Genomic DNA, 13,713 nt, shown 5'->3' on the forward strand with positions numbered 1-13,713 from the left:
TTATATCAAAAGTCAACAACAATATTTTTATGGTCAGATTTCCATTTTTTTTTGTTTATTAGTTTATTTATTTTTATTTTTTCATTTTTTTAATTTATTTTTTAGTTTTTTTTTATTTTTTATTTTTTCCATTTTTTTATTTTTAGACTACCATGATCGAAACCAATATAAACACAAACCCATCCTGACCTTTTTCTTAATAAACATATCTTAACCTAAACCCATACTCATCTAACCTTTTTCTTAATAAATTCCTCCTAACACAAACTTGTTCTAACTCATAACCCAAGCCTACCCAACCCACCACTTTTGCAACCCCTGCTTCTAACCCATGGTATATTATCGGTGACCAACAAACATCATGTTAACATCTTATTACTCTGTTTGTATGGTATTGCATGGTCTGGTATGTGTTGACGGTTTAAGGCTAAAGATGCAAAGTTAGTTGGGGAAAATTATCCAGAGGAAAAATATTTTTTGCGGATAAAACTCAATTATACTTGATAGAAAATAGGTTGGTGTTAACCTTAATTTTGATCCTCCCCTTGTATGATGAAACTCAATTAACCCAAATCACACCCACCTTTGTGTAAAAAAAAAACATACAAAAGTTGGTGCATAATATATTTTTTTTCTGCAGATAAAATAATCCTCTCATCTCCAAAAATACTTTTAGACACCAGCCATCTCCCAAAATATATGATTTTAGACACCACCGCAATACACACTTTTACAAATTAAGAGATACATACATGTAAGATCCCTTGCCTGAGTGTTGGCTTTCATCGTATAATTATAGTACAAGTTAGTTGTGCATACCCCCCACCGCCCATGGTTTATGTCATCTTCTGCTGGTCTTTTCCTTGCCTGCAAAATAGATGTCAAAAAGGCATGGAGATCAATCTGAGTTTTTCAAGCAGAAATCTTACCAAATATGTTTGATTTCAAGGGAAATCGAACAGCTGGTCCCTTTGTTTTCAGATCTTTAATTTGTTTGCCCGTCTTCATTTTGTTAGCAAGACCACCACCAACACCGCTACTTTCCCCCCTCAACATAGCAACTCCCTTCTTCACCTTTTCTTGATAGACAGCTGGCGGTGCAAGTCTCAACTGTGGCATGTTATCTACTTGGACGATCCTCTTCTTGTCTTTATCAAGGTTACTTAATATTTCATACTGTTCATATAACAAACACCTTAGTATTACGCTTTTAACAACAGCAGGTAACTCCACATTACATTACATATAAAAAAAGAACAGACAACTAACTGACCCTTGATATCTGACGATCAAGTCCATCTTTCTCCTGTGGGAGTAGGTGAACAGCCCCGGTTGCTTGTGATTTGTGCTTTGGTAACGCCTTACTTACCAACCCACTCTCAGCAGAAAGCAAGTTACCTCTAGACCTCACCCCCTTTTTCTTTGGCATACAAATGGGGCAGCCTGTATGAGAGGCCGGATCGCAATGCAAATGGCTTGCATGCCCACAACTATAAACTCGGATCCCAGTGGTCGAGGGAGAGTCCTTAGTAACAAGACAATTACATATAAAACAAACAAGGCTCTGAGGGCCATGCCCATGAGAAGCTCCTCTCTTGAGTAATGTCATGGTATAATATGTATCATCCTCAATCAAAGATCTCGCAGTGTCCTGATATAGCAATACAAGTGCATCACACACATATATACTTACATATATAAAGAATAATAAAAGTAAACTTCAGCTAGGCATTAATTCTTGGCAATAAAATAATGCAGCAACAGTTCAGGGATAAACCTAATGCAAACTCCATAAAAGAAGCTTACCAATATTCTTCTTTCAAAATCATATGTTCCAAGCATTCCCAGTATTGTAGGCTTAAAATCACCGAACTCTTGGCTACCATTGTCAGAAAGAAGTTTCATCATGACAGTAGGTAACCGAACATAACCTATCATTCCCTCAACAATCTCTTTAATGAAAATAGAAAATAACTTTCTCAACATGAGTGCACCTTTATCTGACCCTCTTATCTTCCACGTAGTTTTGAGTGATCCAGATGAGTTTTGCTCAGAATCCATCTTACTGGCGCATGGATCTGTCAAGGGTTCACAAAATCTACATCGAGACCCATGAAAAAATATTAGAAAGATGCATGACCATGTGGGAAGATATCCTAATTGTATCACATGCATGTTCATCACCGGTCCCTGGTTTTAGATCTTATATGAACAAAGATGATATCATTTTTTTTTTTTGAACGGCAAATCTGTGGGAATCTAAAGTTCTGAAATCTGATTTTCTTCCCAACTTTATGCAATGGATGCACAACAAAACAATGATAATGACAGAAAAAAATAAAACAAAAAAGTAATGATTATGTCTAAAGAGAAGCAATAGGATGACTACCACCAAGGTGACTATGCAATATTACAACAGAAGTTTGAAATCTCAAGCAAACTTATAATAACGAAAGATAAGATCTGGCTTAATTGCTTAAACACTTGGATAAAAAAAATGCACACCAATTGAGTTTATCATAAAACAAAGGACCAGCATATGTAGCACATGAAGAAAAACAATTTTTTTTATTTATTATTTTTTGTGTGGAGGGAGGAGTGGTGCTTACTTGTCAAGCAGCTGAAACCAGAGGGCCTCAGACTCATTGGGATCTAATCGAGAGCTGTTCCTTTGACACAATCCAACACAAGTACGCACAATATGTAAGATGTCATTCACCTACAAATAATAATGACTAAAAACTGGTTTTTACTTTTATCTTTGACCATGTGAAAAAGGGAGAATTTCATATATCCCCCATCAAGACTTGCATAATATAATATTAATATTAACCTAACAACAGATTGTAATATCAAATATACACATTTTCGCCAATTTTCTGACTTGATTGGCTAGAGTTGGACGTAAGCCATAAAGTAGCGTAGCAATCAATTTCAGAGTAAAGGACAGTAATGTGGTAAATTCAACAGTGGTATATTCGACTATGAGATGTTTCAAGTGCTATTTTTATCATGGAGAAGTCATAATGGAGGAATTAGAAGGCCCATGTATAATGATAATTTTATGAGTTGTTTCTAGTGAAATAGATGAAATGCATATTAAGAGTACTAAGTATTTTAAATATATATGATGTTATGTTTTTTGGTTGGTAAATATGATATTGTTCAAGTCTCGAGGGGAATATGAAAATCTCTTGCATAAATGAGTAAGGAGAGAGTGATAGACCTCCTTGTTCATGACCTCACTGAAATGATCCACCCCGGCATAATCATCTACACTTTGAGCAGCAGCAGCATCAAGCATACAAAATTTACCCACAAGATCAGAAAGTGTGAAAGAAAGAGCGCTTCCAACATCTCCAACCCTTTCTAATAAAAAAGCTGCACCATCTATGATTTTATATTCTTGGCACAAGCGTAAACAATGGTCTACCCTGTAGCTTTCACATGTCTCAAGAAAATGGAGGACAGAATTTGGTTCATACTGACATAGTAACTGCACAAGAATAAACAGCATAGTTCAGATGAAAAGTGTGGATAAAGTTGCATCAGTTAAGTACAACAGTGCGAGCAATTACCTCAAGATACAGCTCAGTCATTTCATCAGTTACATGAATTGGATTCTCGCGCAAAGACTTTGGAAACTCAGATAATCTTTCTAAAAAATCATCAGTCTCATTCTTTACCCTTGTACCACGAGGTTCTCCTTCCCTTAGAGAACTGAAGCTCAAGGTTCCCTTTGAATAAACTTCAATAACTGTCTTAAGGTAGAGAAAGAGACTTTTCGGGTGAGTCCTCAGCTCCGACAAGATATGTTGAAATTCTTGGAAAAAATGTTCAACAACTAGAAAAAATGTGCCCTCTCTGCATGCATAAAAAAAAACAATTAAGAAGCGATTCTATCATTAAAGTAAAGATAGGGAAATTCAGCATGTGTTCTAACCTGCTTATTTGAACTAAATCTGGAATTCGTGAAATGACTGCTGCTTCCAAATAATCTAGCCTCTTGTCGCTCAGCAAATTATGGATATAGGAGAAAGCGTGAATTGGTTCATCCACATCTTTCATGAAGCTATCAAGAGCAGCTATATATTGGTGTCTGCTGTTATAAATGAAGCCACAAACCTAGATGAATACACCAACACAATCGTCGGTTACATTTTGTATTCCAGAGAGAGATAAGAGAGAGAGAGAGAGCGAGAGAGTCGTTGGAACCTGGTAAAAGTGAGCCTTCTCACACATGTCTAACAGGTGTCTGTCATCCCAATCTGTTTGAGGAACAACTTTCAAAAGCGCAAGGACCTCCTTTTCTCTTATTTTAGCATTTGCTGGAATGCTAGCATCTAAGATCAAATACTCAAATATTTGACCTAGATATTCATTCGAGACTTTGGCCTCTCCACAGGAAACAAAATGAGAAATAAACTCTAGCATATGACCTATATCATCCTTTGAAGGCCAATTTGTGTCAGGTTGAATAGATTTGTTAGTTTCTAATACGAGAACAAGAACGTCTACGGTCTTTTGGGTCAGATCTTGATTTTGAGAGGTAGAATCCTTTTCAACTACGGACTCATTTATAAATGCACATCTCAAAACATCTAATGTTGCTTCAGTGTCCAACTCTAAGAGATGATAGAGATTCTTATATGATTTTATGGCTGATAAGCTAGTCAAACTTGGAGCATCAGAATCCTCCAGTAAGAAGTGTATAAGCTCCCTTCTAAGAGATGGTAAACGTGCAGGAGGAAGAGTTCCATGTCCTGAATATACATACATACATTCAGTAATAACCAGCTCCAAACGAGAAAAAGTTCCCACATATCTGAAGGATTATATACAATATAATAATATATCAGCAGACAGGATAACATGCCTGGAGGAAAAGCAAAGCCTGAAAAGCAGTACTTCAAGTAAACTAGCATCCTGTACCTGTTTACAAAACCCAGAAACTTGGATTTAGTGATAGCTATAGAAAGTTTTTAAAATAGACACGGGGATAATATATCCTAACACGAAAGAAAATACAAAGACTAATTTACGTTTTTAGCCCCTGTGGTTATATCACTTTTACTATATTAGCCCAAAATAAGAATTTTTAACATATCTGCCCCCATGGTCTCTATAACTAACCATTTTGGCCCCCATGATCTCTAGAGTTAGGGGCCAAAATGGTTAGTTATAGAGACCATGGGGGCAGATATGTTAAAAATTCTTATTTTGGGCTAATATAGTAAAAGTGATATAACCACAGGGGCCAAAAACGTAATTTACTCGAACACAAATAATAGGATACACTATGTCTACAATGGATGACCAACTATACTCAATCCGATGATACAGCAGAAATAGAAAAGGATTTTGTATCTTGAGTATGTATGTAAAAAGAAGTTGAATGTGAACATAATAGCCATTTAAGAGGATGAAACAAGTAGCTAACTTACAAAATTAATAATCAGACAAAAGTATGATATTCCATCAATGTGACATACCCGAGTGATGGAGCATTCTCACTATCGCTGTTTTTGAATACTAGAAGCAGCTCCTCTAAAGGTGTTCTGAAATCATCCAGACCCTTATTGAACAAATATATAAGGGCCCTGTACAAATTGTGTTCTCGACATAACCTGACGACCTAACATATACAAGTCGTGAGAAAAAAATACAACTGTGGCTAGATACCTGTTAGCTGTGTAAGAAGTTCAGCTTTGCAATGTTTCTTATGAAATGTACCTGATTAAAGTCCAGGGAAGAAATGTCCATGTGAAGAACACATTGTTCAACCCGCTGCAGCCAACCTTTTGCGCTATAGTGCTCCACCAGTGCTTGCATAATCTTCGACAAAAAAAAAAAAAATTGTTGTTATAGTTACAACATACACTATTGCCTGAAATTACAAGCATGCAAGAGATATAAACAAGAAATACCTCAGGTGGAAGTGATCCAAGCATGTCCTTCAAAATATATGGCTCCAAAAGCTCCAAAAATGTCTCTGAAAACACAAGATTAATAGAAATATAAAACCTGCATAATTCAATTTAGGCAGAGCCAAAAAAAATTGATTATAAAAAACATGTGCAAAGAGGAATACGGTGTACCTTTTTGTTTAACAGACTCAAAACGGGATAAAATTTCATCAAACAGGATGTCGGTTCTCTTGATGTGAACGCAGAACTCAACTGCAACACCACCAACACTTGTGTACTGCTCTGAAGTCACAGAGTAACTATCATTCAAGTGCTCCAGTTGGTTGCCTGATGCCACTGATATATAAGAAAAGACCTCATCCACGTATGCTAATAGCAACTCCACTAGGTAGCCCATTATTACTTTTCGAACATCATCCAATGCTCTAGGAAGATCAAACACACCATGGGCTTGACCATCATAAAGCACCATTGCCATGTTGAAAGCACCCATCCAGTCACCGCCTCTGCGCAAAACTTCAATGCGTTCCTTCCATGGAAGAAGGCGGGAAACAACAAGATGTGTAGGTCCAAGTAGATACAAAGAAGCACCCCTAACAGCTATACAGTTGTGATGAGCTTTACCAAGGACATTGGAGAAATGGGTGTGATGTCCAATGACATCATCTCCTCTGCCTCCATCCACAGCAAAACTTGTGTCGTGAATTAAAGTCCCGTCATTTGCGTACAGACAGAGCTGTCCAGCTGATGTTAGCACCACCAACATCTGAACAAGCATAACATAACATCCCTGTTACTTATTATGATTTCCTCTAATCGGGTATCAAAACCCACATTATAACTATTCAATGAATGGAAAAACACCTGATCATCCAGCCAAGCAATTCCTATTGCTGAACTGTCAAGGGTCCATTTTGCATATAATTTCAGTTCTGACTTCACCAATTTTGCAACCTGTACTTGGTTATCCCAAGCAATTGCGAGCAGTGGCACAGTTGCGGGCTCCATTACCTGGACATTCTCTGAAAGAAAAATTATCATATTACCAAAAAAAGTTTCGGCATGTGAGTCATCAACTCCATCTGTAACATACCAGCAGCAGAACCATGTGAGGGAACTATGTATTTCCAAGCAGCGTAAGGCATCGAACCCTCTCGAACCCCATCAGGCTTGGGAAGCTGACCGTAGACTTCTGGTGGGGTAGTTATTACTTTGGCCTATAAATGAGGTGAAGTATTGCACGAGAACACATTATTTTCATTGTAAAAAAAAAAAAAAACTAATCAGAAATGGTATGCATGTGATCTAGTCTTTAACCAATTCCATACCACTAGAGCAGACTGATGAGTGACAAATATGACCACCCCTTCTTCAGCGGAAAGTAAATCTCCTCCCATCATACTTTCAATGCTAGTGCTTGCGGAAGAACCTCCAAATTTTTCCTCCGGTACTAAGGGCGACGCGCATACAACTGTGCTTGTTGACTCATCAAGAAGAGTCTACTTTGATAAGGTTAAGGTTAGGCAACATGTACAAACAAATTTTCATTAGCTCAAAAGGAGGTAGAGCTTTACCGAGGTTTTAGATGTAGAGAACCTACTGAGCCATGAAGATGGAGAAAAGCGAATCGACTTAACAACACCTTTACTATCACCGCTAACCATGTTGAACTGACGAGCCACTTGAGAATCCATCCCCAGATATAGCATGTGAACTACTGGAGCTTTGTGTTCAGCAACAACTTTTGCAGCAGTGACCCTTTGAACATCCCAAACAGTATAATGCCCATCAGCATATCCAGCAAAAAGGAGGTCTCCTTGATGATTAAAGGACATGGATGTGACTGGGGCATAAGACCTATCACCTTGTAATCCAAGCATTAACATCTGAAATAGAAGCAGTTAAGTCACTTCAGCAGGCAAAATGCAACAAAAAGATGATTGAGATCCTTTACCAAGGCATGGTCCTTTCAGAAGCTGCAATTTTGGGTCAGAAGGAGAGATATAATTTTGAGTAAATTACAAGTTTTGTCCTTTATCTTTATCATCATCATCATCATCATACTCAGTAAATCCCACCAATAGCAAAGCAAAGGTAAGGTCTGAGGAGGGTAAGATGTAGACAGCCTTACCTCTACCCGGTAGGAATAAAGAGGCTGCTTATCATCATGCATCATGTGCTGGCGTTGATAGCTGAAAGACAAAAGGGTACATGCACTAATCGGTCTTTGTCCCGATTGCTGAGTGTTATGTGCCTTATGTCCAAGGCTTGATGCAAAACTACTATCGAGCCAGGGGTCTCACTGGAAGCAGCCTCTCTATTCCTACGGGGTAGAGATAAGGTTGTCTACATCTTACCCTCCTCCGACCCTACCTTTGCTTTGCTATTGGTGGGATTTACTGAGTATGATGATGATGATGATGATGTCCTTTATCTTTATACGAAATTTCAGGCATTGTCCTTTGTCTTTAAAATTGATGAGTTTTGTACTTAATGTTTCAAAATCTTACATGTTATGTCCTTTGCCCCAAACTCTGTTAACTTTAACAGTTAAGTGAAGGGTAAATTGGTCTTTTTACCTAATTATTTAAAAAACCATTTTGATAATAATTAAAACAAAAGGTGTTAACACATAAGATAATAATAATTATGCACCACCACCATTAACCCGTTTGAACCCTGCTTCTCTCCGATGTCCACCTGCACCTGTTTAACCGAAAAATTATTCTTCCCCGTCTATCAATCTCCAAAGCCACCAGTCACTTTCTTCTCGCATATGCTGCTGACCCAATGTTCATAAGCTGCTGGATTACAATACTGTCCGTTGAGGATGACAACAATCTTATCCATTTTCCATTCTAGATCCCAACATATCCCATCTCCCAAAATGATAAACATGTATAAAAAACCCCCAAATCGATGACCTAGAATCACGTACTTCATACAAGAGAAAAACACATACTAGCAAACCGTGTAATAAGCATAGTTATCGATAGCGAATAGCGACAAATAGCGACGAGATACCTATATGCTACGTAGCGATAGCGACGAAATAGCACCCGCTATTTTGTGTTTAGCGATAAGGTAGTTAAAAATTTAAGAAATAAAAAATAGCTAATTGTAATTTGTTTTATATATATATAATGTTAATTTTATACTTTTTATGTATAGATTTTGAAGTTTAAGGATCAAATGTAAATTAGTGATGATATAGGGGGTTAAATGTTAAAATACACAAGCTATTTTTACACTTTTATGTAATTTTTTACAAGTTTTAGGGACTATATGTTAACTAGTGAAAAGATAGAGGGGTTAAAGGTTAAAATCCAAAAGATTATTTAACCCTAAAAAGCGCCGCTCTTATTCTTCTTCTCTTCTTCTTCCTGACTTGAGACTGCAGCCGCTCATTCTTCTTCTCTTCTTCTTCTTCCTGACTTCCGGTAGGTTTCCGGCAGAAATTACAGCACCGGAGCCGGAATTCGTGGTCGGAATCCTGCTACAATGACGCTATTTTCCCGCTTTTCAGGCGCTACAACAACTTAGCGCTCATCTACCTATTCGCATCGCTATTCGCTATTGCGCCCGCAATGGTCGCAATTGATAACTATGGTAATAAGCATTTCTAACATAATTACATGAACGCACATCATCTAAAACACAAATCAGACAACAAAACATTCAAACGGAACTCAATAGCCAAACAAATCGAATGAGAGATAGAATAAGGGGCGTGGAAGTTCCCATCGCCCATCGTCGTCCTTATCGAAGAGGCTAAAGGCTTCATTGAATTCTGAGATCTGCTCATCGGTTTAGCCCCGACCATTTGAGAGAGAAATAGGGTTGTGGCCTTGTGGGGGGATGATGACGATAATAGGGTGTAGTTGTTATGGTGATGAATAATTATTATTAAAATGTTTTTTTAAATCATTGAGTAAAAAAGACCAATTTACCCTTCATTTAACGGTTCAAATTAACAGAGTTAGGACCAAAGGACGTAACATGTAAGATTTTGAAACATTAAGTACAAAACCCATCAATTTTAAAGGCAAAGGACACCGTTTGAAATTTGGTATAAAGATAAAGTACAAAACTTGTAATTTACTCTATAATTTTTTACTTAAAACTAGTAAGAAGATAGAAAACCTACAATAGCATTTATTAGTACTGATAATATGAAAAAGGAGTCATGTGAATAGAACCTTAGCATCCATGTTATCAGCATAATGTGGAGAGTATTTGCTGGGAACAACAACGATTAACCCTCTTGACATTCCCACTGCAATGTAGTTAAGATGAACTGCTAGGGCTTGTGGAGTTCCGTGGTCTCGCCTAAATGATGGAGAGGATATTGTCCTGGTAATGGTGTTATCAGTACTAGTACTGAAATAAGCCAACGCAGTTGATCCCGTGTGAACACCTTCAAGCTTCATTGGTTGAGCAGCGGCACCCTCTTCCCAGTGCAGACCCGTAAATGCATGCTTCTTTTCAAGCTCCTCAGCAAATTCAAGGGGCTTCGATAAGGTTTCTTGTGTCCCTCCGTCACTCTTATCACTTCCTTGATGAATAACAATACCACCCATATCGACAGTTTGTGCTGGCCTGTCATCAACTTCTGCTTGGAAGCCGTGCTCAACACCTTTTTCATAGAGTTGCAAATTTTCAGCATCAATTTTTCCTGATGATACACTTACAGAGTCCTCTTTAGCATCCATGTCCTGTCCCTCAATATAGTCTACAGTAATAGTAGGTGCTGAGTTACCCTCAATGTAGTCGTTACTAGTGTCATCTAAAACTGACCTTGCACCATCCTTATCTGAGCCTATCTCTGGTTTCGCAGCAGAACTAAGTGTATCATCTCTGAAATCAAGATCAAATCCATCCACCTCGGAGGCATCAGCTACATCTGTTGCCAACTCCTCATTAGAAAAAACTTCACCTTTGAGACTCCACGCACTGTTATTTTTATGTTCAGTTATCAGTTCCCCGCAAAGTTGAGAATTTCCAGTCAATTCTACCGGTTTAAGATCATCATCAACTAATTTTACATCTAAATGACCAATTTCGGGTTTAGGATCCAAGGTTTCTGTACCAGATTTCTCCCTGGTGAGTTTAATAGCAGCAGCATGTGGAGTTGGAATCAAGCGTGAAGCTGCAGCAGCGGCTGCCAAGGCTGCCCCAGGTTTAGCATTTGACCTGAATAACCGAGGTAACTGGCTGAAAGTTTCACTTTGACTAGTGGAGCGAAACTTTGACGGTCTATCTCCATCAGTTCCCAACTGAGAAGTTGTTAATTGCATGTAATCAGAAGAATTGGCATCAGTGTTGTCTGAGGAAGAAGAGCCATCATCATCATCAGAGTCGATGAGGAGAAGTTCATCGACAGTGCTGCGGTGGTGGTGATCATCTTCATCATCACTCGTGGAGGTGTCGTGAGATTGCAGAAAGGCGTCTAGATCGAGCTCCATAGGATGTCTCTGGTCATACTACTGACTGACTGACCAGATGGCACCCAACTTTTTGATTTCAATATTAGGATCTATGGAGTCGATTTCAGACGGAATATAACAATAATCTGAACAATTAAATTACTACTGAAGTAGAACCAAAACCCTAGAAAAATTGTGTCATCACAAATCGGTCAATTAGGGCTTCTGATTTACAAACACTCCAACAGCTTCTGATTAGGAATTCAATAATCGATTAGGGCTTCACTTAGAATCGATGAAGGATGAGTAAATCACACCTTTAGGATCACGACTAACAATGCTGATTTGAAGCTATGCACAAACCTTTAAACAATTATATATATCTTAAAAACCATGGTCGGTGGACCATGGTTTGAAATTGTCTTTTTAGACCCTCAAATTTACACACTTTACACATCTAACTCCAATCTTTTGGTAAGTAACACATTAATCCCTAACTTTTGTTATTTAACAACTTTGACCCCTGATTTATTTCTACTTAATAATTTCACACCTCATCTTTTCCAACACGTCAATTCTTTTGTTTAAATTACTTGCGAGACGTTTTACTTTTTTTTTTTTTTAATTTATGCCTAACCACATTAATGTCACTATCATAATGTTTGTAACAAAGTAAAATACCTGTCACGTCACGCGTGGGCACCACACGTTAATGTCATCATCGTATCGCATGTAACGACGTCACAACCGTGACGTTGCCGCCGCAACGCGCGGCATGGGTAAAAATCTAGTTAGTTACAAAACTGAAGTTATAAAACTCAAAAAGAAAAAAAAAAAATAGGTTTACCTGTTGGAAGGGGGGCGGCCGGCGGAGGGGGTGGCCGTGACTTGGAGAGGTCTGTGCGTGTGGGTCGATATGTTTGCTCCCCGAGCCCTTGAGTGCCCAAAAGATATCATTGGACTCGAATTTCCGAGACGAGTCTAACGGTACAATTTGATAAAAACAGTTTGGTTTTCATACGTTTTTAAGAGTCTGGTTTGTTGAACTGCTCTCTGAAATGGAGATTGTAGAGATTGTGGTGTCAACTCATGTGAGCAACAAAAAGCTTCTAGATGCTCTAAAAGGCATTTAGATCAGGAAAAGTGTAGTTGGTTTAGAAATGTTAATTAGATAGTATTGACAACCAACTGTTACAGAATGAAACCGAATGAGCTGATCTCACTAATCAAATCATATGATATGACTGACAAGCAGAAGGCTCAATACAACACGTCTGCTACAGTTTGCTCATCGATTCCTGCTGCTCCACTACCTACTGTGGTTTGCTCGTCTACTCGTGCTGGTTCATTGCCAAATTCAGAATCAAGTTGCGGTGCAGGTTTCAGATTCATGACTTCACTCCTACTATCACACCCACTAAAAGTCTCGCCGGAGAATTCAAATCTCGTCGAAACAGTTGACGGAATCCGTTAAGTCTTAACGGAACAAAAGTACAAGGACTAAAAATGACAATTCTTCAAACTTAAAGGACGAAACAGTTGACGGAATCCTTTTGTACTATATTTTTGTACTATATTTTTGTACTAAATTTTTTGTGCAGAATTTTTTTGTCTTAATTTTTTTTTTCTCGTTTTTTTGTACTGGATTTTTTTTGTACTACATTTTTTTGCTGAATTTTTTTGTGCTATATTTTTTGTACTAGATTTTTTTGTGCTACATTTTTTGTGCTATATTTTTTGTACTAGATTTTTTGTGTTATATTTTTTTGTACTAGATTTTTTGGGCTAGATTTTTTTGTACTAGATTTTTTTTTGTATTTCTAAAAAACAAAAGGGGTGTCACATGTCATTTTCACTCCTATTTATAAGGACCAAAATGCTCTTGATTCCTACTTTTTTAGGAGTGCCACATGTCATCATCACAATACTTCTTAGGCTACTTAGGCAAAATTCACTTTTTAGTGGATCCTTCCCCTATATTTCCATCTCGATACAGCCGTTCAAAACAATGCCCAATTTTCAGAAACAGTCCCCAACGGTCATTTTCATCAAACGGTCACGTCATCCTTCACCCGTCGGCAAAGTCTCCCCGATTTGACTAGTCCTCGTGCGACAAACAACCTTGGCGGCGGTGTTGCCAATCAGCAAAGGGGTTGCCGAATCCACTTGCCGCGACCACCTCGTACACCCTAATATACATTCACCAACATATATGCTTTTAATTTAAAACCAAGGATATAATTATAGTTATTATTATTATTATTATTATCGTTATTATTTTTATTATTATTGAAATGAACCCCCCCCCCCCCCGTGTGTGTGTAAACGCGTTTGAAAAAAGCGGTGGAGAATGAAAACAG

The 13,713-nt window shown here is 37.9% G+C and overlaps 1 protein-coding gene across 4 annotated transcripts; it reads right to left on the minus strand.

Annotated features, from left to right (window-relative positions):
* Positions 1–611: 611 nt before the first annotated feature.
* LOC110891468 (vacuolar protein sorting-associated protein 8 homolog) lies at positions 612–12,331 on the minus strand. 4 transcript variants are annotated; one of them, XR_004876670.1, is made up of 21 exons: positions 12,201–12,288; positions 10,127–11,716; positions 7,502–7,813; positions 7,256–7,426; positions 7,021–7,144; positions 6,792–6,949; positions 6,099–6,693; positions 5,928–5,992; positions 5,734–5,835; positions 5,493–5,635; positions 4,877–4,932; positions 4,216–4,763; positions 3,944–4,125; positions 3,579–3,864; positions 3,227–3,496; positions 2,610–2,719; positions 1,995–2,098; positions 1,807–1,879; positions 1,274–1,651; positions 930–1,176; positions 612–867 (listed from the first exon to the last, which is right to left on the minus strand). XR_004876670.1 is itself a non-coding variant. In XM_022139159.2 (20 exons), exons 2-20 carry the CDS (start codon positions 11,390–11,392, stop codon positions 842–844), a joined length of 5,331 nt encoding a protein of 1,776 aa, XP_021994851.1. In that variant the 5' UTR covers positions 11,393–11,704; positions 12,201–12,331; the 3' UTR covers positions 612–841. The 4 variants fall into 4 exon arrangements, 2 of the variants coding, with proteins under 2 accessions (XP_021994851.1, XP_021994850.1); XM_022139159.2 differs by having other exon boundaries at positions 1,807–2,098; positions 10,127–11,704; positions 12,201–12,331; XM_022139158.2 differs by having other exon boundaries at positions 1,807–2,098; positions 12,201–12,284.
* Positions 12,332–13,713: the final 1,382 nt, after the last annotated feature.

The sequence above is a fragment of the Helianthus annuus genome, chromosome 13, assembly GCF_002127325.2.
Source record: "Helianthus annuus cultivar XRQ/B chromosome 13, HanXRQr2.0-SUNRISE, whole genome shotgun sequence".
NCBI classification, from domain to species: domain Eukaryota; kingdom Viridiplantae; phylum Streptophyta; class Magnoliopsida; order Asterales; family Asteraceae; genus Helianthus; species Helianthus annuus.